Source organism: Bos indicus, chromosome 4, assembly GCF_029378745.1.
Source record: "Bos indicus isolate NIAB-ARS_2022 breed Sahiwal x Tharparkar chromosome 4, NIAB-ARS_B.indTharparkar_mat_pri_1.0, whole genome shotgun sequence".
Lineage (NCBI taxonomy): Eukaryota > Metazoa > Chordata > Mammalia > Artiodactyla > Bovidae > Bos > Bos indicus.
Window position 1 is genome coordinate 114,307,912 of NC_091763.1, and position 26,436 is coordinate 114,334,347.

Sequence of the window (26,436 nt, forward strand, 5' to 3'; positions counted from 1 at the left end):
GTAACAACATTTAAGTCGAGCCTGGCAGCTGTACGGGCCCAGAGTCAATGTGGTTACTGCCTGCTGCTAACGCCTCTAAGGCAGTTTCCTTGTCTGTACAGAGCCTGGCACCTGCTTAACAGGGTGAAAGTGAAAGTCACCCAGTCGTGTCTGACTCTTTGTGACCCCATGGAATTCTCCAGGCAAGAATCCTGGAGTGGGTAGCCGTCCCCTTCTCCAGGGTATCTTCCCCACCCACGGACTGAACCCGGGTCTCCGGCACTGCAGACTCTGCCTTCAGAGCCACCAGGGAAGTCCTCACGGGGTGAACGTGAAGCAAACCAGAACGGGTACCGCCGGCCGCCTCCTGGCCACGTGCTCGTCCCGAGTCCTGCCACCACGCTCACCGCAATGGGGAGCAGGACTGCCCGACCCTGGTCTCCAAGGGCCAAGGTCAGACTCAAGCTCTCCAGGGTGCAGAGTTCTGTTGCGTTCCTAGCACTTGGAACGGTGCTCAGAATGCATCTGAATGCACAGTTGAGCTGCACCATGTGGAGGGCCACGGCCATGGCACCTCCAAACAGGACAGCCAGGCCTAGAGGATGATCCGTGAGTCACACTTTAGTTGCCAGGATGAATACACTGGGCTTCCCTGGAGGCGCAGTGGTAAAGAACCCGCCTTGCCAATGCAGGAGACATGGGTTCCATCCCTGGGTCGGGAAGACCCCCTGGAGAAGGAAATGGCCACCCACTCCAGTATTCTTGTCTGGAGAATCCCAAGGACAGAGGAGCCTGCTGGGTTAGGCTACTGTCCACAGGGTTGCAAAGAGTTGGACACGACTGAGCGACTAACATTCACTTTTCTTTTTTCTCCACATTCAGCAGAGTACTGACACGTAATATTACACCTAAGAATAAACCCTGTTAGTAAGTAATGATACTACATTGCTAAAACCTATCTTTATTTAAATAAAAAATATTTGGTGAAGTTCTTCTAAGGCTCAAATTTCATCCTGGAATGATGAGGCAAAAACACTTCAAAGATCCAAAATAACGGCATATTCTAAAAGCATAATTTTATCATTAAAGAGTCAGTTACAAAGTGAAATCATATTTGATCAACAGAGTCAGTAACACTTCCTTAAATGTTAGAAATGGCCCTGTGAAATTTTACCTGGGAGAGGGCAGCATTTAACGTATCAGTCAACTAAGCTAGAGTTGAGTGACGGACACCAGGCAATTTCAGTCTCTGGCTGTCCTTCCAAGCTGCTCCTTTCAGAGCAGGAGGTACGTGGTCTGGGTCTGCGGGAGGTTCGTGAACACAGAAGACTGACCAGGCAATCCTTCCTGTCCTTCAAACTCCTGGAGGTTTGGGATGGGGACAGGTTAGTCTATTTCCTAAGTAAGATCCTGTCTGCTGGGGACATCAAGCTAAGTAAGAGGGACAGTGTTTCCCTACATCTCCTTCAAGTACCTAAGAGACAAGCCAGAGGGAGCCCAGAAGGCCCTCAGGAAGTCCGCAGTCCCACCTGCGAGAAACACTCTACCCAAGAGGGTGCCTTTGGCGGGTATGGGGGACACAGTCATCACTGGGGAACAACTCCCCTCACAGATCTCCCCCAAGGCCACTCGACTTCAGTCAATTAGAGACCCCCTCAAATGCGGGCACTCTACCCTACTGCCCATGGCTGCCAGGTGGACTGCTTGCCTCTGTCTGTGGCCACAGCCCCCAGTGGCTCCTTGCAATCCAACCCAGAGCCTCCTGGGAGGCTGTGAGAGATGCCCTCAGGAGGACAGCTTTCCTCTTTACTAGCCACACTGAGGAGCACAAAGTTTAAGGTTTGCAGCTATTTTATTTACAAGTATACATTTAACACAATGAAATAAACACTGATATATTGAAGCCTAGTTAATAGTAGTGTAACAATATGTATCATTTGAATGATTACATTATTTTAAACAACAAACTACACTGAAAAATTAATGCGATAAAATTCTTGGTCATAATATTATTAAGAAATACAATATATAAATTGAAAATATGATTGCTCAAAATTTGAAAATGGAAGTGAACTCATTTGGACAGAGTCAGAGTTGAACATAATCTGAAAGGAGGGGGTGAGGGAGAATCTCTGACCCAAATGAAATCTTTCAGGTTAACAGAAGAGAAACGAAGCAGTTTATCGTAAAGGATGACGGGCAGTTGGCTTCCCTAGGCGGGACTGGGCCCCAGCATCCCCGGTTCTGCAGGAGAATCACATCACCGAGCAGGAAGACTTTCCTTGTGAAGCGGCCCCATCGATTTTTTCTGCCTCCAAAATTATCCTTCTAAAAACATCAACAGCAGTCTGAAAACACAGAGAAAACCAAGTGGCGTTAGTTTTAGTGGAGCCATGACCAACATGGTGTTGCAGACAGTCAGACAGGACCCAGCGACTGAAACACAACGGTGAACGTGGTTTCTGCTGGCGGGACAGGAGGAGGCCCACTGCCCAGTTCTGCGCTTGCAGGCCAGGCGTGGAGGCCACCGGCTGGAGGTGCCCCAGCGCTGCAGGAACCAGGGCTTCCACCTCCCCTGGAGACCCCCGTTTTCATCTGTCGCCACAGGAAGCTGGAGGAGCCGTCATCCCCGGGCTCCGGCCCGCTCCCCTCTGACCTTGGGGCCCAGTCTCTGCACCCCCTCACCCCTGGGGTTCTGACTGGACCAGGGCAGGGGCTCCTCCTGCCTCATACCGCACCCCACCCTTCACACCCTTTCCCCTCCCACCTCCTTAAGCCCCTCGGCTCTGACTCTGAGGCTGTCCCCCCAACCCTCCACCCGAGCCTCCGGCCTCCAGGTCCCCCTCTCTCTCCTGACGGCGCCTCCAGGGCCTGGCCCTTCATGAGGAGGAGCCCCTGTCCCTCGGGGCAGTGACCGTGACAATCCTGAAACGCCCGTTTTCAAACCCTCGTGGGGTGGCAGCTACATCCTGTCATTACCAGGCACCAGCCCCCATCCTGACTTGCAGTTCTGCTCAGTACCCTGCTGGCCAGCACCCCTCAGCCCGTTTCCCTGATCCAACCACACTTCCCTGCCCTCTCTCCCGGGCTGGCGCAGGCCCCGGGCAGTCTCTGTCCTTCCTCTCCCCGCTCTGCCATCTGCCCGCCTGCACCCACACGGGACGAAGCCGGGGGACATGCCCCCAGGGCCCCGAGTCCCAGCGCCCACCCACACTTCCCAGGTCTAGTCACCCGCCGGGATGAAGGGGTCGCGCCTCCTCCGTCCACTGGGGTCTCTGAACCTCTGCCCTGTTCTCACCCTCGCCTGACGACTGCGTTCTACACAGAAGCAGCACCCATAAGCGAACTCTGCACACTTCGTGCGCCAGTGACCACACCCTTGAGTCTGGGCTCACCCACTCTGGCTCGCGCTTTCCTAGGATGGAATAACGGAGGCAGCCCTAGGCAAGCCCCAGCCAGCCTGCGGCCCAACGCGCTTGTCTACCCGAGGCCACTGGCTTCAGCAAGCATCCCTCTTTCCGAATTATCCATTCCCCTCCTTTGCCATGACGAAGCAGGCACGTTGGTATTTATTCCATCCTAAGAAAAATGCACAGAAAAATGTGTGGAAAGATGCATGCCAAACTCTTACAAAGAGAGTACAGTGTGCCTGGAATCTGGCTTTCTAGATAAATCTTAGCACTCTTGATTACCTGTGTGGTCTGTCTCTGCCAAAGTGCACTCTCTTTCATCAGACTGCTGGAATACAGTTTGTGAAGGCCTCCACAGAAAATAAGCCAAAACTGCAAACACATCTCATAGTTCAGTAATAGTCAAAGTGCAGTATTTGCACTGACTTGATAAATTTTTTTTAAAACCACTGTGCATTTTGTTATCAACAAATCTGACTCAATTACACTGAGGACAGTTTATTTTAAAATACTGGATTTTTGGTTAGTACCAAGCTACACTTGAAAATTTATCAATAAAAAATTCAAGCAATTTACACAGACTGGTCTCTAATCGTGTGACTACTGATAAGGTGTCTCTTACTAGAATCTCTCTCTTCCTACACACAGACCAAGAGTAGTAAGCATCCCAGTACGGAGTACCTGTGTGGACCAGAATCACCTACACCTCTCATGTACAGAGGTCAGAGGGACTTGGTTACTCCCACCTGATGGGGAGCAGATTCGATGACAAGGTGAGACAAGGTCCCAGGAGCCATGACCGAGGGCTGAGAAGTGTCCATACAACTGTGAGGACTGCAGCTTTCCAAGGATACACATACCATCACTGTATGTACCTAACTGGGGTGCAAGAATCTTTCTGCCTTAACGGATTACTTCACGTCTGATAAGGCGCTGCTGATCTGATAAAGATGCTCAAGCAACCAAGGCGATGGCGAGTGGGGTCATCTGACCCTCGAGCTTGTCTGGGATGTTTGAGGCCACCATACTGCACCCTTATCTTCTTTTAGAGTTTAGGCTGATATCAGATACATCCGCTAAATTTATCAGAACTTTTAAAGAATCACAGCAGTTGGAATTTTTTCATTTTAACTTTAAGCCTTGAGCACAATTCCATCTTTCCTCCAGATACCAAAAAAGCAGTACTGTCTTCTAAATGAAACTGAAAGGTCAAAGAGTAAATCTATCCAGAACTGTATTAAGAACCTCAAGCTACACTAAAGTATAACATAAACCAGACAGGACAGGCCTGCATCCTCAGACCAAAATGGAGTTCAGCAACAAACCCTAAGCCAACTAGGCCACTCTCAGTGACCACAACCCTAGGTCACTCTCAAAAGATAAACTAGCCTGAGGTTTACCAGGCAATTCCTCTTGATTACACGGAGGCAGGTCCATGAAGTGTCTACACTTTGAGGCCGCTGGAAAGAGTAAGAAAGGAACCGCCAGACACGTCCCGAGCAACACACACACACGACACACAGCACAGGGACCACGGGCCCCAAGGAGAGCGGAGCGGCTGCTGGCGCCTGCGTGACTGTCAAGTCGAAGAGAGTAACTGCTCCTGGATCCTGGGATTTTCTCCAAAGAGAACCAAAGCAGAGGGAAGCCAGTAAACGGACCAGAGAAAGTGTAGGGCGTTTCAGCCGCACTCCTCACCCCGGAACATGTTTCAGCTGAGATACAGCTGTCACCAAACATATGCTCCAGGTGTACAACGCAGCGACTCGACGCGAGTACGCACTGGGAAAGGACCACTGCACCAAGTCTGGTTCACAGTCAGCATTCGTTTCTTCTTGTGATGAGAACTTTTAGGATCCACTCTTTTCTTAGCCGTTTGCAAATATACTGCATAGTCACCACGCTGTATATCATATCCCCAAGACTCATTTTATAGCCTGTAGTTTATACTTTCTGACCACCTTCACATCTTTATAATGTAAACTTTCAAGCACACAGAAAAATGGGGTCAACTGTGTAACAACCATTGGGCTCCGCTCCCGAGTTCACCAAATGTTAACGTCTGTGCTGTATTTGCTTGCTCTCCCTCTATCCATCTACCCATCTATTCCCTCTGAAACTAAGTAGCAGGCATTATGAAACTTGGCCCCTAAATACTCTGGTTCGCATTTGCTAAGAATAAGGATGTAGTTTCTTCCTAATCCCAACACCATCACCACTCCTAAGACAATCATTTCCAAAACATACTTGACTCTCTCCAACGGACTGGAAATGTCTTTTATACCAGCCATTTTAGACCAGATCCATTTTACACCAGGTTCACAGAGACATTTAAATACAGAACAGTCTCCATCTCTCCCTCAGGAATACTATCATCTCTGCTACACTTTGGGTCAGGCACAGGCCTTGTCTTCTCATCTATCAGAAAGCATGGTACAGAGGACTAGATTTGGGTTAAATTTAAAATTCAGTCCAAGTTTTTACACCATCTGAAGTACAGAGTGATCATAAAAGGTTATTCACCTTTTGGACCTTAAATGCCTCACTTATAAAATGAGACAGATCAACTAGATGATCTGAAGGGTACATAAGACACCCAATGTTTAGTTTAATTCAGTTAGAGACAACACAGTATCTCTCAGCTCTTATTATCTGAATTCTCACTGTGTGTGTGTGTGTCTGTGTGTGTGTGTGTGTGTGTTAGTTGCTCAGTTGTGTCTGACTCGGAGGACTATAGTCCGCCAGGCTCCTCTGTCCACTGAATTCTCTAGGCAAGAATACTGGAGTAGGTTGCCATTCCCTTCTCCAGGGGATCTTTCCAACCCAGGGATTGAACCTGGGTATCCTGGATTGCAGGCAGATTCTCTACCGTCTGAGCCACCAGGGTCTGCACTCAGAAACTAAACGACTGGAGATAAATGTCTTGCTATCTACAGCCCAGGAGGCAACTGCATAGATTTAAGTTCCCTCACCTGCTGACACGGGGACAAACAGATCTGCCTGTCAGGGGATCCCTGGGTTGACCAGGCACCCACTAGAAACAGAACTACTGTCTGTACAAATTATGGAGAACAGAAAGCTCAGTGATACTATCCTTGAATCTCAGGATGAAACAAAGGGGATAAGCAAGAAGAAACTAATTTTGGCTGGAGGACTCCTGAGGGCCAAGGAGGAGGTGGGAATTGAGAAGCGTTTCCAAGGGCAGGGGTCTTGGTGGGGAGAGGGGGCGGAGCTGGGGAAGGACAGCCCACTGTCCTTCTCCCAACCCCCAAACTGTAGTTTTCTCACAAAAATGCAAGCCAATTCATTTTACCTGAGGATCAGACAAGATAACGTGTTGAGAAGACTTTAAGTATGCAGCTAATCATGTTAGAGAACCGTGAGCGCACAGGGGAGGCATCTGCAAGCGCCACGGTGTTGAGGGGAGAGGGAGGGGTTTGGTGGGCCTGCCAAGCGCAGGATGCGGTGGAAGAAGAAACTGGAAAAGTGTGATTCACACCCTGCACTCATCACCACGCTGAGCACTTTGAGGCTTGTTCGACAGACGGGCAACCCACTGACAGTTTTTAGGTGAGTGACATCATCTGATCTGCAGCGAACAGAAACACTGGTGAGAATGTGGAGGTGGGAGGCAAGCTGGGCCGCTCTGGGTCTCAAGGAAGGAAGAGGAAAAAGAGGACACGGGAAGCCTGCTGACAGAGAACTGACATCCCTCCTCACACAGGCCTGAAAAGGAGCAGCTACTTGCAGGGCTGACGCTGGTGAAGCATGCTTGCGGAATGGTTCTCACTGGTTTCTATGTTTAAAAACAACACATACATCTCATTCAGTTTTACCCAAGACAAAAGGGGGGAGGCACAACAACCAAACTGCCAAAGTGACTTCAAATTATTCTTGTTTCTCTTCCACGCCTGGACTTAGTTCTGTACCAGCCTTCAGCATGAAACAAAAATAAGACTACGTGTTCGCAAAGCAAGTATTGCCTTTACGCTAATTAATATCTATTTATCATACAAATATTCTAGGTCCCATCATACTTAGAACACTGACTGAATTAAAATATCAACAGCCTTTTATCTTCCTAAAGCAACCCAGAGCTGGGTACTTGAGATGGTGGGAGGAGGAAGACTGAACAGGAGTGATGGAGACGGCACGGAAACGCTGACTCAGCAACACACACGCCCACGACTGAGGGGATACAGGGCAGCGTGAGTTTTCAAAACCACGTACCTGATTTTCTTTAGCAGATGATTCCAAAAACGCTGCGTTCCAAGACTCTGCTAATGCTTTCCCTTCTTCATAACTGATCACCCTAATGGAAACAGAAAATTTTAATCGAAGTACTTTGCTCTTTACCACGTAAGGTGTGTGTAACTAACTGATGAGGCAGTTGGCTCAGTCTCATCCAGAGCACACGCAGAGTCTCTCCGCCACCCCGAGCTGGGGCAGGGCGGACACTGCCTGATGGGGCTGCCCAGCTCCTGCAAATCCCCTATGGTTCAGAGAACAGAACTCCAGGACTCTGGCCTCCGAAATAGTCGACTCCTTTCTCAGCAGCTCGGCTGTAAGCCCCCCTAGACAGGCAATTCTGAAAGGGCCCACAGTGCCCCCCTGCTGCCCATGGGCTGGGTCTTCCTCCAGATGCTGAGCTCCCCAGGAACAGGGTCCTCAGCCTGGTGCTCAGAAAACTGTGTGGACTAAACCAGCACTACCACTGTCTTTTTAGTCTGCTTTGTGCAAAACGGTAAAAGCATCTGAAGATAATTTTCTACAGTGTGTGCCCTCTTTTTAAGAGGAAACATTTTCCACGATGGGTGAGAATTTTTTACTGCAGTTTTGTCTCTGTTATGCAGTCATCGCCACACTTCTGAAAACAGAAATGCTACAGCTAAAAATATTCTGGCTTTAAGAACAATTAAAAACAGAACCTCAGTGACTACATCCCTTTATATAGCAGTATTTAGAAGCTACATACCTTTCCATATGTAGGTCTTTCTTATTCCCGACCAACATAATAGGTATCCTGTTAACACAAGGGGAAAAAAAGCCAATTTTTTTAGTCAGTGCCTGAATTGATTGTTCAGATGATACTAGTATATCTGAAAAAAGAGATAAACTATTGCTACTTACTGTACTTTCCCCACCATATCCAACAATTTACCATGGATAACTTTGATCACTTCAAAGCTATAAAACAAAAAGCATGAAATCAGGCACCCATTTTAGTGGTGACATTCTAAAATGGTTGTTATTGATATTTATATTGGTAACAGTAGACTCACCCTTTTAATATAAAGTAAACTGAACACAAGGAATTCCTTTATTTTTTCCTAGCACTCTTTTTCACGTTTATGTATTCAACACTCAGCAGCCCTTACTGAGAATATTCAAGGTGGAATAGGCAAGATACTTAAATTGGAACGTTTACAACTGGGCTGATTTAATCTCTGAATAAAACATTTGTAGAACGTTCCTTAGCAATCAGCCCATGCTCTACACTAATAAGGTACAAACACAGAAAAATAAATCAATTAAGTATTTCCCATTTTAATTAGTAGGAAAGCTCAGATCATGTTCATTCACTATTCTGGGCAGTCTGAGGTAAGACATGGTTTTTTATTCCACTGGTGCAAAAGAATATCTAATGGGATAATTTTTTCCCTTAACAACCTGTTTGCTCCACCAGACAACCACTAAAAACCATTAAAGTCTGATTGTTACTACTGCCAATTCCAGCATAATCCCTCAGAAAGATTAACGTCACCTAAGCACGGCAAATAAACTCAAGCAAGAAGAAGCAGGCCTTACCTTTTGATTGATGTAACAGAATACACAAGAATATAGCCATTAATATCTATGGAGTATGTCTGAGGAAAGATGGAATATTCATCCTGTGGAAGAAAAAATAATTACATTTGAATAAAGTCTTCACATGGGGCTTCCCTGGTGGCTCAGTGGTAAAGAGTTTGCCTGCAATGCAGGAGACCGGGGTTGGATCTCTGGGTCAGGAAGACCCCCTGGAGGAGGAAATGGCTGCCCACTCTAGTGTTCTTGCCTGGGAGGAGCCTGCCAGGCTACTGTCCATGGAGTCATGAGAGAGTCAGACACTCTAAGCAATTAAACAACAACGAAGTCTTTATACAGGGTAACAAGCAATCTGGACCATCACACGGTCAAAGAGATCAAAGCAAGCAGAAAGCAGATTATTTTAGAGATATAGCTTTTATACACCCAAGATTTAAGGCTGGTTTGGGGGCAGTAATATGCTTTAAGCCAATACTGGTAAATGGCTCAGGCTAGTCTAAGACTTTCTAGGGATGGCTAACGTCTTGCAGTTTGTGAGAGACAGAAGGAATGAAAAGACTGGCTACGTGATCCTGTGTCAAGGAAAAGCACCACCACATTTCTTATGGACATTAAAACCCAGAGTCCTTTAGGCCTTGCAGAAAATTCACGTGTGCTCTAGTTTATTCCATCAATGTGTGTTTTCACCTATTTCCCTCACGTGAGTCACAATGGCCTGAGCCCAGTCCATGGTCATTAGTGGGCTGCTTCAGGCTGACTGAAGAAACACCAGACTCAAGTCAGCATAACTCAGACTTTTTAGGATCGAATGAGCTGTTTATTGAGCAACTTTAGGAATTAAAGGCACACCTTACACCACTGCCCATTAGGACCAGTTTTGTAAAGCTTTATGAAGAACCCTGGCGCTTTGCGTACATAATTATTTAAAGCGCACGAAAGTGGCTAACGTGAATGCAGGATTCAAGAGCGCCACTGTCTGGTACAAACATTTCCTGCTTCAGCTGAAATACAGCTGCTACTATGCCATCCCATCCCAAGCTCTACTGTAGGAAAATCACACCAAGCCGTCCTCACATCAAGTAACTGTCTCTGTTAACTGTGCAAGTCCAGTGTGGTTATGACAATGACCCTGAATCACTACCCCATGCTAATGTGTTTTTAAAAAAAGAGAACTACCAATGCTCTGATATTAATCAGATAATAGCATTTCAACATCACAGAGCTTACTACATATGCAAAGTAAAACCATTAATTATTAGTACAGTTATGATTAAGTTTAATTCACTTTAGTGATGTTGAAAATCAAATTATTAATGGAATGACAGATCTTTCTACCCAGATTAAAACAAAATTTCAAATGCTTTTAGTAGAGAGTTCAGTGACAGTAGACTCAAAGTTAAAAATTTCATCATTTTCAAGAGGCACAGTGTGAAAAAAGTAGTAAGAAAGTAAAATGGAGGAAAAAGACCCTCAGCTTTAACAGTGACCAAAGAAGACAAAATTCCTAGGAATAAAACCTAAGAAAATAGAAGTGTAATATATGGTCCAGCTGAAGAAAATCTTAAGATAGTCCTAAAAGATAAAAAGACTTAAATCAGCTGAAGAGTGTGCCACAGACTTCAGCAAGAATATGCAGACTCGTAAGGATACCTATTAATTAATCCTAAATTATACACGAATGTAACATACTCCTGATGAAAAGTGTACTTCCTGAGAAAGAACAGCAACGGCATAGCAGGTGGATGGAAACCATAGAGCTAGAGATTGAAACAGAGCAGGATTACTCATGAATGGAGCAGACTGGCAAGTCTGCAAAGCCCCAAACAGATCCAGGAAGCAGGCATATAACACTGGCATTTCAAATCCGTACGGATGAAAGGTAACCTTCAGCTAAACGTACGGCGAACAAATGCAGAGCCACCTGGGGGTAAACGACTACCCTGGATCTCTACCTCACACCTTAGCAAGGGCGTACTCCAGAGGAGTCAAAGGCTTGCAGATGAAAACTGACTGTGCACACGGTGGACGGGAGAATTAAAAACAAACAAACAACGGTCTTGGCTCAAAAGGGATTAATCAACTCAACTATATGAAAATGAAGAAGTTCTTCACAGCTCAAAGTCTTTCAAACAAAAGGAAGACTGAAAACAAAACCTCAAAGTGCAGCTCATATACTAAATGCTAATTTTCTTCACATATTAAGGGATTTTTATAATCAGCAAGCAAAGACCATCCTGCCAAAAGACAAGGGTGAGGGATGTGAACAGACAAGATAATTTACAAAACGGAAATAAAAATGTCCTCAAACACAGGAAAATAAGATCAAATTCCTTAATAAGAAAGACAATTAAAATGACACTGGGATACTATTTTTCACCCAGCAGACTGGCAAATATAAAAAAAATTGGTTACACATCGTGATGGTGAGGCTCCAGGGAAACAGGCAGTCCAGCTGCCTGCTGCCAAGCAGGTGACCCTGTGGGTCCAGGAGCCCCCGACCCAGGAAGTCTTCTTCTATACGTGCCAGACATAACCAGCTTTCTAAAGCAATACAAGGTACTGACTGCAGCACTGCTGGCGGCCGGACCGGAAACAACCTAAGGGCTGACCACCAGTCACGTGGTGACGCATCCTGGGCTTCTGAGGCAGCTCGGTGGCAAAAACCCTGCCTGCCAGTGCAGATGTGGATTCAGTCCCTGGGTCAGGAAGATCCCCTGGGGAAGGAAATGACAACCCACCCCAGCATTCTTCGCCTGGGAAATCCCACGGGCAGGGAGTCTGGTGGGCTACAGGCCACGGGTCGCAGAGTCGGACATGACTTACTGACTAAACAACAAAGGATATATCCAAACAATGGGCTAGTATACAGTCCTGGCGGGGCAGGCAGGGCGGGCTGTCTGTACATAGTCAAAATAGTCTCCAAGATGGAGACACAGAAACACATTACTTTTTGTGTAGAAAATAAAAGAAAAAACTTGAAATATATTTGCACGTTCATGTATAAAAGAGCTTGGAAGCATTTACTAAAAACTTACAATGGGTTACTGCTGGCAGAGGAAAGCTAAGACAGCTATAGTAGAAAGATTTGACTATTTACCTTTTTGCGTTATTTCATTTCTATTAACATGTACATGTATTTCTAGATGACCTTAAAAGACAACAAAAAAGCGGGGGGGGGGGGGGGGGGGGGGGGGAGGCGCGGCGGGGCGCGGGAATTTGACATTAAAATTGACTGTCTCTAACTCACTTGTCATGAGCTTACTTAAACTAGACCAAAACAAAATATTTCATGCAAACTAAAAATAACCAACTTGTATTTACTATGTTCATCACGATCCCTAGCTGGGCAATTAAATCAGCTGCATAAAATAAATAAACTACTAAATAAACAGTACTTGCTATCAAATATTTAATTCAGTCCAGTTCAGTCCTTCAGTCGTGTCCGACTCTTTGCGACCCCATAAATCGCAGCACGCCAGGCCTCCCTGTCCATCACCAGCTCCCGGAGTTTACTGAAACTCATGTCCATAGAGTCGCTGATGCTATCCAGCCATCTCATCCTCTGTCGTCCCCTTCTCCTCCTGCCCCCAATCCCTCCCAGCATCAGGGTCTTTTCCAACGAGTCAACTCTTCACATGAGGTGGCCAAAGTACTGTAGTTTCAGCTTTAGCATCAGTCCTTCCAAAGAACACCCAGGACTGATCTCCTTTAGGATGGACTGGTTGGATCTTCTTGCAGTCCAAGGGACTCTCAAGAGTCTTCTCCAACACCACAGTTCAAAAGCATCAATTCTTCGGCGCTCAGCTTTCTTCACAGTCCAACTCTCACATCCATACATGACCACTGGAAAAACCATAGCCTTGACTGGAAGGACCTTTGTTGGCAAAGTCATGTCTCTGCTTTTCAATATGCTATCTAGGTTGGTCATAACTTTCCTTCCAAGGAGTAAGCATCTTTTATTTATGGCTGCGATCACCATTTGCAGTGATTTTGGAGCCCCCCAAAATAAAGTCTGACACTGTTTCCACTGTTTCCCCATCTATTTCCCATGAAGTGATGGGACCAGATGCCATGATCTTCGTTTTCTGAATACTGCTATACAGTAATTGATTACATATAATTTTACTCCTCAAATGCCTGAGTGAACAAATGTATTACAGACTGCTTTTACGGAAACTGCCCTTTAATCATTCTTCCTTGCTACCACAGTCTTAACCCCAGACCCAGCCCACAGGAGTCCAATTTAAAAAGAGCTCTTGGAGCAGTAAATGTAAGTGCCATGCCATCCAATTTCTACAGAAAGAGGGTGGGACCGTGACACAAGAAATACTGCCCTGGCTGTCCCATCCTGAGTGGTACATAAACACAGCACAGCCTTTAATGGTCTCCCAAGTGTGAATACAGCCTTTAGGAACTATTAGCTGCAATGAGAACAAATTATTCAAAGCACCTCATCTGGGTATAATCTGTGCAGAGATTCTCTAAATATTTTGAGCCAGTGGTAACAAAATCCAAAGGAGCGAGACAGCAGGGCTCAGGACTTAGCCCACACTCCTATCACACTCACACCAGACACAGTCCCTGAGAGCTCTGGCCCTCTCGGGGTCATTCTTTGTATCACTCCATCATTAAAACAGTTAATGGCAAAGTGTACGTTTATACTTCAGAGCAAAACAAAACCTCATAGAACACACTCAGAATAAGGCCCTACCCCAGGGGCTCTTCTACACTGGTTTCTAAGCCACGTAATCAGTCATCTATGAGGCCGGTCGCTGGTGAAGATTTCTGTTGTTTCTCTTGTTCCAGTAGGCTCCCACTCTGCAATGGGCAGGGACTGCATTGACTGAAAGCCTAGAATGGCTCTCTCTAAGAAAACCCCATGAGGTCACGGACGTTGAGTGAACGAGCTGGGTGTTACAGCTCTGGGACACACACATTTGCTGTATCTGAAGCTTCCAGAAAGGAAACTCCAGGATGCCAAAATGACTCAATACAGCTATTCTCTTGCTTCACTGGGGGGGGGGGGGGGGGGGGGGGTGGTGGTGGGGGGTGCGGTTTACACTTTCCTTCTTCTTTCACTTCAAAATATGAAGCAGAGGGAATCATTCCAAACCCAGAAGGCAGGCCGCATCCTTCTAGGTCTATCCGTTTTCCCAGGTTCCAGAAAAAAAGCCTCCATTTAACATGGCAGACAGTCTACCTGACTCTCACCTGCCTGCCAGTCTGATCCTCTGTTGATTCTAAGACACAAGGTGGCATGCCAGCGTCTTTACAGGTCCCAGCCTCAAGGCAGGTCATAAATTCAGCTGAACAAAGCAGTTTTTAATCAAAGTAGGACTGGGTGATATGCAATGGGGAAGATGAGCTGTCAAAGGGTTCTCTCTGTTCCTTTGAAGTTCTCTTCTTTTATCCTTTGCATGCATGCTAAGCTGCTTCAGTTATGCCCAACTCTTCGAGACCCCATGGACTGTAGCCCGCCAGAATCCTCTGCCCGTGGGATTCTCCAGGCAAGAATACTGGAGTGGGCTGCCATACCCTCCCCAGGGGATTTTCCTGACCCAGGGATCCAACTCCCATCTCTTATGTCTCCTGCACTGGCAGGTGGATTCTTCACCACTGGTGCCAGCGACCACTCGCCACCTTCACTGTCACATTAACCTGTGAATATCTTTTGGGGGGAGGGGTTACTTACCTTTGGCAATTACTGTCTAGCAAGGAAAACTGACACTCTTTAATCTTGTAATCATATAATAAATCCAGACAACCGGCTTGTTTCTGCCCTATACCTTTCCCATGCCTTTTCCCCTGGAAAAGATCTACTTTTGTTCTTAATGTAGAAGGAGATGTATTTCAAAGGGAGGAAAAGCACTGATGTGATCCTCTGATATGGAATCAATGTTTAGAAAATAGAAAACTATCCTGTAATAAATATAAACCTTTACAATGTCATCATGAATATATTCAAAACAAATTCTGAAGTAGAAAAACAAGCTAATTATTTGAAAAAACTTCCGTTAAGTCTCTTTGAAAAGACAAAGCAGACAGCCTACTGATGTCTAAACACACAAAATCACAGGGGCTCTCTTGGCATCGTCCTTGTGCTTACGAATCAGTAGCAGGGCCAGGATGCCAGACATGCTGTACGGATTCTGACACTTACCTGCCCAGCTGTGTCCACAAGTTGAAGATGATACTCCTGTCCATTTACTGTGATCAATTTTGTGAAAGCTACAGTGAAAAAGGAATTAAAGTATTTGTTAGCTGGAAAAAAACGAACTTTCGATCACTGAAAGCTTGAATAATGACAACCAATTAAGCAGAGTCCTTAATAATCTCATAAAACGATCCCAGAAAACAAAAAGACTGTCCAAGTTAATAGACTCTTCCCTTCTTCCATTATTTAACTAAGCAGTGACAACTTACGAAAACCAACGTCAGGCAAACCTCGAACTGTTTTCAGAGAAACTGAGAGCAGACAATACTTCATATCTTATACAAAGCAGTTTGAATACTCTGTGGACAGCCCTCTTGTGAAAAAGTGCAACATATAAAGTCTGAGGTCTAGAATGGATCCAAAGCACACAACTTTTCATTAATTTATAGCAAGTCTGGTGTCAGAACACAAAGAGCTAATATTAACCGAAGTGCTAAGAACTTCCAGTGCATAAAAAATTAAACAATTTTATCGAGAAATAGAACGGCACAGAATAGATGTTCTTTGTGAAGTCACCACTCTGACTTGGCTTAAGGCTGGAAGCAATTTGTCACAACTGCTTTTCCCTATCAGGGGGGTGGGTGGGAATCAGACTCAAATCACTTAGGGAAAGTTCATAATTCTAAGGAGAAAGAGAGCAAACAAATAGAGATGAAAGAGGAAAGAACTATTAATAGTAATAGGCTATGAACCCCTGGTAAATAACCATCTGAGCCCTGGTAAATAAATGGAACAGATTTCTTCTGCACACCCCAGGCCCAGCATCTTGACTCAGCCTGAGTCCTCAGTCTCCTGGCTGGCCCCCTACCTGACTGGAGTGGCCAACAGAATCCACCCCTTGCACCACTGAGAAAGGACCCACTTCTGCCACAGACGAAAGAGAAAGCAAAAAGTGACTGATGAAAATCCTGAGAGAAAGCTGTGAAGAGGAGGAGAGATCTTACGTCAAGGATGAATTCGCCTGGGAGAGAAAGGCTCGCCCCCAAGACAAGCGATAGTCGAAGAGACTCATCCTAGCACCAAGTCTTTCTGACTCGACTAGGGTGGGGCTAGAATCAGGGAAGCGAGAATCGCAGAGCAGACCACCCAAGCCGGCTGCCACACTATCATTCCTGTGCTCTTTCTGAAAACCATCACTTCAGTGAAATCATCACACTGGATGAAAACTGAATCAGAATATATCAAGAGAGGGAGTACCCAAGATAAACTGCTTTCATCACTTCTAAGAAAAAAATGCTACTGTACTCTTCCCCCATCCTAAAGGAGATCAGTCCTGGGTGTTCTTTGGAAGGAATGATGCTGGAGCTGAAACTCCAGTACTTTGGCCACCTCATTCGAAGAGTTGACTCACTGGAAAAGACTCTGATGCTGGGAGGGATTGGGGGCAGGAGGAGAAGGGGACGACAGAGGATGAGATGGCTGGATGGCATCACCGACTCGATGGACATGAGTCTGAGTGAACTCCGGGACTTGGTGATGGACAGGGAGGCCTGGCGTGCTGCAACTCATGGGGTCGCAAAGAATCAGACACGACTGAGCGACTGAACTGAACTCCTCCCCTACGCTGTAACCCTGAATTTGGGGTGCACAGCGGACTGACTGTGCTCCTGATCCCTGTGAGCCGGGGGCAGTCGTGGTGTGCTGTGTGAAGACCTGCCCCCTCCCCATCACACTCAGTCACGTGAGACCAGAAGCACATCTGAGACTCCATGGAAGCTCTGTCAGGGATGCTGGTGAGCAAGAAGCTCAAGATCACCGAGACAGAACATTCATTGCTCAGGAACTCTTTCCTGGGGACCGGTGATCACCGCCAGCACTATTCCAGGTGTTCAAGATACTGCAGTCTCTGACCTCAGTGAGCTGACACCCCAGGAAAGGGAGGATAAGCAGATAGAGAGACAGACACACACAGTCAATTAGCTTCTCTATGAAAAGCATCCAGGCAGAGCTGAAACTGCAAGTTAAAAAGTAAGAAAGTCAAGGAAAAGTGAGAAAGACTAAGCCACTGAGACTGCGAGAACAGTGAGGGTAGGGGGTGGGGAGAGGGGCAAAGTAATGAACACACTAGGACGTAGTCAGTAACCTGGTGCAATCTGTATTTAAAGAAAAGATCACTCTGGCTATGCCATGAGTAATGAGATGGACAAAAATGGATGAGGGACACAGGGAGACGCCATCTAGACTATCATGATCTGGGAAGGATGGGGGCCTGAACTGGAGGGCTGAGAAACGGCAGATTCTGGATGTAGTGCACAGGGGGAGCCAGAGGGTTTTCTCACAGACTGGAGGCAGGTTGAGAGACTGCAGATCAGGATGACTCCTGAGCTTGTGGCCTGAGCGACTCGAGGCCCAAGTCACCAGGTATCAGCAGAGGCAAGGCCTGGAGGAGCTGCGGTGGGGGTTGGGGGGCGGTGTGGCTGGGTTTAGTTATGTTCAGTGTGGAAGCCCAGGAAATATCCAAGGGGCAACAGGGGCAGCTAAAGAAAACAGCTGAGTTGAGGGGAGAGACAGGGTCACCAGAGAGCAAAGGTCTGAGCGCTGGGGGCACTGCGAGGCCTGGTCAGAAAGACATATGAGATTCAACCAAGCAACAGGGGACGTAGTGGCCAGTGAGGGGAGAGACAGAGAAGAAACAAGATATTAATAAGCGTTTTAGCATTTCATTGCCTAGGAAGAGGATGTAAATCCTCCTACACACAGCAGTGAAATGAAACTGAAGACCTTCCATCTGCCGCAGGAACACTGCCTCTTCTTGTTACTACAGAAAAAAGGGAAGTGCAACGAGAGGCACTGTGGGTTCCATAGCCTGGAAAGACAAGACACTCGACACGACCTCCCGGTGTAGAAGGGAAAGGCGGCCGGCCCCTGCGACCCTGTCCTTGGGCTCTCCTCTTTCCCTCCCTTTTCCTATCACTAGAGAAATTCCTCCAATTTCCAACCTCAAACCCTGAAACTGCCGCCAGCAAGACGAACAGCTGCTTACGAGCTAAAGTTAAATCTAATAAGCAAATAAGCAGCATATTAATAAAGATTTCTAAAATGAGGTACTCACAAAATAAGATCTGCGTTACTAATGTGTGCTGAGAACTGATTCATAGTCTGCTGGACAAGTTACCCACCATGCAACGCTTGGTGATGCGGCACAACGCCTAAGGAGAATTTTCCAACCTCCGGTGAGGAGCTGTACTAATCCCCTAACAGCACTACTTTCAGATGGCGGAGACTGTGAGCCGCTGCTAGCTGTCCTTTAACTTATAAACTACCGCTGTGAGATTTCATCGTATTGATTTAGCTTTAACTGAGGTGTGACAGCAGCCATGAAATTAATGTATGCTTGCTCCTTGGAAGGAAAGCTATGACCAACCAAGACAGCTTATTAAAAGCAGAGACATTACTTTGCCGACAAAGGTCCATCTAGTCAAAGCTATGGTTTTTCCAGTAGTCATGTATGGATATGAGAGTTGGACCATAAAGAAAGCTGAGCGCCAAAGAATTGATGCTTTTGAACTGTGGTGTTGGAGAAGGCTGTTGAGAGTCCCTTGGACTGCAAGGAGAGCCAACCAGTCAATTCTAAAAGAAATCAATCCTGAATATTTCCTGGAAGGACTGATGCTGAAGCTGAAACTCCAATACTCTGGCCACCTGAAGGGAAGAACTGACTCCTTGGAAAAGACCCTGATGCTGGGAAAGATTGAAGGCAGAAGAAGGCAACAACAGAGGACAAGATGGTCGGATAGCATCACCTACTCAACGGACATGAGTTTGAGCAAACTCCAGGAGATAGTGAAAGACACGGATGTCTGGTGTGTTGCAGGCCACGGGGTCCCAAAGAGTCGGACACAACTGAGCAACTGAACCACCACCACCGTTACATCAATCTAGTTTGAATTGAGTTGTGGAAGTAACACTACAGTATATAAAAAAGCACATTGGCAGAGCAGTATGTGGTCTAGAAATTTCCTCAAACTAGAAAATATTACCATGGTTTTATTGATGCTATTCTCTTAAACCCCTGTTAAAAGATGACCGAGTCCCAGAATTTTTGCTTCTGCAGTGATACTTCAGAGATGTGTTACTAGTGAATGTCTGCTAGCAACAACTTGGACTAGATTATAAAGTCAGGTGTAGCGGTTCCCAGATTTAGAGTACTGTTTTTCAAAACCATAAAACCACACATTCATTTATGATGCTACTAACAAGTTTATGACAACCATTTCCTTGCTCGTTCCTTGTTTTCTCTGAGCAATTTTTTCCCGCTACATTGTGGGGGGAAGGGTGGAGGGTTTCTCACTGTATTAGTTGGTCAGAAGCCTCATATATGGAAAGTGATATCTGTATATGCCTCATAAATTAAAAAAAATTTTTTTTATTATTTGTTTCCGGCTGGGCTGGGTCTTCACTGCTGCATGGGCTTTCTCTAGATGTGGTGAGCAGGAGCTCCTCTCTGGCTGCAGTGCTTGGGCTTCCTTTGTTGCGGAGCATGGGCTCTGGAGCAAGGGCTCAGCAATTGCTCTGCGGTAAGTGAAATCTTCCAGGACCAGGGGTTGAACCTCTGTCCCCTCTGCTGGCAGGAGAACTCTTAGCCACTGGACCACCAGGGAGGTCCCACCTCATGAACTTTAAAGGGACTCATACTCTGACAATCATTTCTGATCTTGCCAAAAAAAATCTTCATTACTGAATACTAAGTGTTAGGAAAATATTAACAATGTGATTAAAGATGATGCTGACAGCCTTCAAGGTAGGATTATATTCTGGTTTCGAGACAGCATCAAGGTAAGAAAGTCCCACTTTCATCAGGTCCATTACTTACATACAAAGAAAATGTATTTATATACAACATGGCTTTCCTTCCTCTTCAATTTTAAATGGCACAAAGCTAAAGAATTAGAAGAACCATTTTAGGGCAAAACTTGCCATGAAAACTGTCTTCTATGGATAAAATTCCCAAATGAGCCTGATCTCTTTAAGGACACAAACTTCGAAATTGCTATGTATAGCAAATATTAAGGGCAAGGTCATGGGTTATTCTGTCCTTATTCTGACATTGAGGCAACCACGCTTGTGCACGTAGCATTCAGATGAATCTGCTCCTCACACTGGCATACTAGTCAATGCCAGCTAAACACATCAACACAGGATGGAGTCAGGACACCTCCTTCCCAAGACTGGCAGGGGTTACCTCAAACTCAGATTTGCCCAGTTAACTCAGCAACCTACAGGCTTCCTTCCCTGCCACCAGCATGCTGGGACACAAAGGACAGTTGAGTATTTTAAGCCAGAGGCTGGCAAACTCTGTCTGAAAGGGGCCAGACAGTAACTATTTCAGGCTCTTCAGGCCAGATGGTCTCTGAGGCAGCCACTCAACAGCTCTGTGATCGTAGAGCTAAGATGGCCAGGGCCATGTTCTGATAAAACTTTATGGATCCTGAAATCTGGATTTCACACAACACTCAAATGTCACCGTCATTATTCTTGTTTTTACTTTTTCAAATATTAAAAAATGTAAAAATCATTCTTTGCTCATGAGCCATACAAAAAGGCAGTGAGGCCTTTGTGACATGCAGGCCATTGTCTGTCAAACCCATCATGAGCCTCTTTTTTGACAGGAGAAGTCTTCAAATCCAGCTGTTAAAGAGTCATGAACCTGGCTGTTAAGTCGGCTTCAGTCTAACATGCCAATCAGACTTTGACAACCTTAGCTTTAAATCTGTAAGCTTCTGGCGAGATTCTAGCTAAGTCCTGGTGTCAAGAACCTCAAGACTTGGTTCTAGTGTCTGCCTAGGGTTCTAAGACAGCCTGAAATAAGACCAGTGTCCAAAACACCCGCTTCCCAGGATGGAAGCGTTCTGGGTTCTCTTCCCTGTTCCCATGATCTAGGCTTGGGCCGTGGGCCTAGAATCCTTCAGGAAGATTCTGAAACCACAGACTGATACTGGACAAAGTAAAGGCTGAGGCTGGTTCTGGTCTTGGGGGCTTTTTTCTCCACATGTCCTAAAATGCCATCGAGCTCTGGATGCAACTTTTCAGAAAACGCTGCAAGGGCTCGCTCCAATCCTGAAACAGCTCTCTCTCCACAGCCTCCTCTTTAGAGCTGGAAGGGGCTGTGGGGACTAGAGGGTCTACAAAAGTAAGGTACAAAGGAGCTGGAGTGTTTTCATCCTTTCAAGCTTGGAATCGCTAGTCAGGGCTACTGTTGAGAAGGGGAAAGAAAAGACTGCATACTCTCTTTTCTTACAGCAGCATCTCTAATAGGAGGTTCCAATGTGGAACTGGATCCTATGGAAATGAGTAACAACTTCAAGATAATGGGATATGGACATCATTCATTCAGTGTGAAGTAAAATTCATTCCGTGTGAAATGGGTAAAGCTGTGGAAGTTTTTCTGGGCCCCCCGGTTGGAGATCTGTAGGTTTAACTGAATACCCTTTGCAATCAAAGCCTCCAGGAATACACAGTGGCTGCTGATAAGCAAAAATCAGGCTTCTCAGCTTATAAATCCCTGAAAACAATACTTACTATTTTCTATGGTTGGATCGTAGGAGTCAACAAATTGGCCTTCAACAAACTGAATCGTCAACGAGGATTTCCCTATAAAAGAGAGCAACAGCTCAGTATGTATTGGCATATTAAGGTAGAAAAAAAAAAAAACCCTTTAATTTTACTGTTTTACCAAAAAAAGTCTAAGAGGAAATATATTCCATATATAAAATAGGAATTTAAGCAATGAAGCTACTATGAATTAAACATGTCTGTGATATTAACAAACAGTACTAACCCATAAGCATATCACACAGTTTGTTAAAAGTAAACAAACCTTTAAATAAGGTCTAAGCTAATTTCCTCTGGTGTCCCTGAAATCTGGTTATTACTTTTGAACATAAAGTTAATACAGCATGATTAGTTTGAGTTCTTTAATGTATGGATGTTATAAGTGTTATCAAGCATCATTTTTAAAGAAGATAATCTGAAAATGGGCTTCCCTGGCAAAGAATCTGCCTGCAATGCAGGAGACCCAGGTTCGATCCCTGGGTCGGGAAGATCTCCTGGAGAAGGGAATGGCAACCCACTCCAGTATTCTTGCCTAGAGAATCCCATGGACAGAGTAGCCTGGTGGGTTACAGTTCATGGTATCGCACAGAATTGGACACGACTGAGCGACTAATACAAACACACAATATCTGAAAAAATGTGATAAAAGTCTGTTTTAATGAATCAAGAGCCAGCCTTCAGTTCTCTCCCCTCTGCTGTCGGTCAATTTCTACTGACGGGCTTGAGAACAGGGACCCTGTGAAGAAAGAGGGCAAGGCTACATTGTAGCTGTCCAGCTGAACCTGCAGGGGACTGGTTCCAGGACTCCTCTCAGACACCAAACTCTTAAGTCCCTCATGTAAAACTGGTATAGTATCAATGAACTTACAAACCAGAAATAGACCCACCGACACAGAAAACAAATTTATGGTTACCAAAGGGGGAAGGTGGGGGTGGGGAATCTATTAGGAGTCTGGGACTAGCAGATATAAACTATAAACAATAAGGTCCCACTGTACAGCACAGGGAATTATATTCACTAACCTGTAACAGACTGTAATGGACAAGAATCTGACAGAGAATATATACACACACACAAAACTGAACCACTTTGCTGTACACCTTAAACTAACATACATCTCCAGATTACTCATAATACCCAATAATACAAAGTAAACACCATGTAAACAGTTGTCAGTGTGTAACAAATTCAAGTTCTGCTTGGTGGAACTTTCTGGAATTCATCCCCCAACCCAATATTTTCCATCCGAGGTTGGCTGAACCCCTGGATGTAGAACCTGCGAATATGGAGGGCAGGCTGATTTTATCGGCAGGAAACAGGAAGTGGTCCCTCCCTAATTTCACCCCAAACCCTTCCTTCTCTCACATTCTTAGAGCATTATTAAACACCCATCTTACGGGCCTGCTGAATCTCATGGAACTTCCACCTCAAAGGACATGCAGGGAGGGCCAAGGAGAGAAGTCTGGTAAGACTAGTTTCACACTTGTGGTGCCCACCTCCCTCCAGACCACAGAGGTGTGGCTCAAACTTTCACACCAAAGGCAGTCCCCACACGCTCCAATTAATAAACACACGCGCTTCAAAGTCGGGGCTGTGGGAGATGACGAGAAAAGCCCCAAGCTGGCAGGCCTCTCTGGATGCGTGTGCAGTAAGCACAATTCAGAGCATCTTTAGGATGCCTAAAAACTGAAATTGTTTTCTACAAAGCAGTCTACAAGAGCTTCTGATAATTAAATGTTACTGCCCCACTTAAAACCCTCACTGCCATCAGAATAAGCCCCACCTCCAAACCACAGCCCACGGTCCCAGGCTCTGCCCACCAGGGATCCCTACCTCATCTGCTGTGCCCATCCCCACCCCCAAGTGAGTGAAGTCGCTTAGTCGTATCTGACTCTTTGCGACCCTGTGGACTGTAGCCTACCAGTCTCCTCCATCTATGGGATTTTCCAGGCAAGAGCCCTGGAGTGGGTTGGCATTTCCTTCTCCAGGGGATCTTTCCAACCCACGGATGGAACCTGGGTCTCCTGCGGTTCAGGCAGACGCTCTCTATCTGAGCCACTGGGGAAGTCGGTCGTATCCTTCCATCTTCATATCCACCCCCATCCCCAAGCTCCAGTCAGATCCTTCCATGTTCACCAAGTTCCTGCCGTCTTCATGCCTTTGTCCCAGCTGCCCACCCCCATCTCTGAATGTACACACTTTTATTGTTATTCTGGCTGGAGTTCAAACATCCCTCTCTAAGACCACCCAACCAGAGGTGCACCCACCCCCTGCCAGTCACTCTCCCATAGCAGTCTTGTTTTCTTTCTTTTTCATGCTTAAAAGTTGTCTGAAAGGATCTTCTTTCACTCATCAGTCTACCAAGACAAGCGCAGTGCCTGACACACTGTAAGCACACGTGCTCAGACCTTTGAAGGGCACGCTCACACTCAGACCACAGAAGATGTCAATTTACATACATGACTAGGAAACAGGTCAACAGAAATTATCGGGTTGGTCCAAAAGTAATTGCGGTTTTGCGCTGCTCGAATTTTCCATTTGATATTGGAATAAATAAACACGGTTATGTTATACATCATTTTAATGTGTTTCTTGCTTTATGCTTTTTTACTAATGCCTTATTATGTGCTGTTTATTTCATATTTATTTTAGACTAGGGAAATGATGTTAGACAAAAAGCCAAGTTCAAGCAGTTTCTTATTCTAGTTGAAAATGGGTCATAAAGCAACGGCGACAACTTGCGCCATCAACAATGCATGTGGCCTAAGAACTGCTAATGAACGTACAGTGCAGTGGTGGTTCAAGGAGTTTTGCAAAGGGGACGAGAGCCTGCAAGATGAGGAGCACAGTCGCCAGCAATCGGAAGGTGACAAGGACCAATGCAGAGCAATCACTGAAACTGATCCTCTTACAACTACATGGGAAATTTCTGAAGAACTCAATGTTGACCATTCTATGGTCGTTTGGCATTCGAAACAAATTGGAAAGGTGAAAAAGCTCAGTAAACGGGTGCCACACAAGCAGACTGAAATTCAAAAAACTGTCATTTTAAAGTGTTAAGTCTACGCAACAACAACGAGCCATTTCTCTATTGGGTTGTGATGTGTGATGAAAAGTGGATTTTATACAACTGGCAGTGACCAGCTCAGTGGTCGGACCAGAAGTTCCAAAGCATGTCCCAAAGCCAAACTTGCACCAACAAAGGTCATGGTCACTGTCTGGTGGTCTGCTGCCCGTCTGGTCCACTAAGCTTTCTGAATCCCGGAGAAACCATTACATCTGAGAAGCACGCTCAGCAGATCGACGAGAGGCACTGAAAGCTGCAAGGCCTGTGGCCGGCACCGGTCAACAGAAAGGGCCCAATTATTCTCCACGATGACGCCCGACTGCACAACCAAACACCTCAAAAAGTTGAACAAATTGGGTTTTGCCTCATCTGCCATATTCACCTGACCTCTCGCCAACCGACTACTACTTCTTCAAGCATCTTGACAACTTTTTGCAGGGAAAACGCTTCCATAACCAACAGGAGGCAGAAAATGCTTTCCATGAGTTCATCGAATCCTGGAGAACAGGTTTTCACACCACAGGAATGAACAAACTTAGCTTTCATTGGCAAAAATGTGTTGACTGTAATGGTTCCCATTTTGATTACTAAAGACGTGTTTGAGCCTAGTTATAATGATTTAAAATTCACGATCCAAAATGGCAATTATGTTTGCAGCAACCTAGTAAGAAACAGGTGTCTTGTCTGTGTCCGCGTCCGAGCGCCGGCCTGCCTGTGACACGGAGTTGTAGCGGTCGTCCGGCAACGCCACACACTTCAGGCGCACTGTGGTCTAAAGAGACCATGCTGCACTGGTACCGCGCTGTGTGCCCACTGCCCTGCGTTTCTCTATGTTTGGTTTTTCTCTGGCTTTGTTCTTCCTAAAGGGACACACACAACCCGGCCATAGCTCATTTGTGACTGTGTATTTTAAGAGGAAAGAGTATGTCCATGGAGGAAGTGTTTTGACTTTGAGAAAATTTTGATGAGGAGATGGTAACACCTGGCCTAGGTTAGGTGAGATACTAGCCCCTTAAGGAACATTTAGCTCAAAATATAACAAAACTCATTTATGCAATGAAAGCAGCAAGAAGAAAAACAAACAAACAAACACCTCTTTTATAAGTTAGCAAGGCTGAAAAGTTTTGAACAATTTTTAAAAAAGGAATTAAAAATGATTTTTATAACTTTTTCAAAGTAGAATTAGATTAAAACAAGTGAAACAAAGAAGGTATGCTATGCTATACATGTTAAGCTTCCCCAAAGAGGGAAATCAGTGGGAAACACTGGATTAGATAGTAACAAACCATAATGTGTCGATACCAGATAAGTCTCAACACCCTTACTTGCAGGGGTGGGGGGTTGGGGGGAACAGCCTCATAAATTATTGAGTCAATCTCCGAAATGACGACCAAACTGAAAGAAGTTA

The 26,436-nt window shown here is 45.6% G+C and overlaps 1 protein-coding gene across 3 annotated transcripts in view; it reads right to left on the reverse strand.

Moving 5' to 3' along the window:
* Positions 1-1,038: 1,038 nt before the first annotated feature.
* Positions 1,039-26,436, reverse strand: part of RHEB (Ras homolog, mTORC1 binding) — a 53,846-nt gene continuing 28,448 nt past the window's right edge. For 2 of the 3 annotated variants that reach the window (XM_019959354.2, XM_070788443.1), the window contains 7 exons: positions 21,928-21,999; positions 15,355-15,422; positions 9,198-9,280; positions 8,520-8,576; positions 8,365-8,412; positions 7,620-7,701; positions 1,039-2,327 (listed from right to left, as the gene is read on the reverse strand). In XM_019959354.2, coding sequence (XP_019814913.1) covers positions 2,235-2,327; positions 7,620-7,701; positions 8,365-8,412; positions 8,520-8,576; positions 9,198-9,280; positions 15,355-15,422; positions 21,928-21,999 — 503 coding nt within the window. In that variant the 3' untranslated portion in view covers positions 1,039-2,234. The remainder of the gene's footprint in view (positions 2,328-7,619; positions 7,702-8,364; positions 8,413-8,519; positions 8,577-9,197; positions 9,281-15,354; positions 15,423-21,927; positions 22,000-26,436) is intronic. The other variant, XM_070788444.1, reaches the window with a different exon arrangement.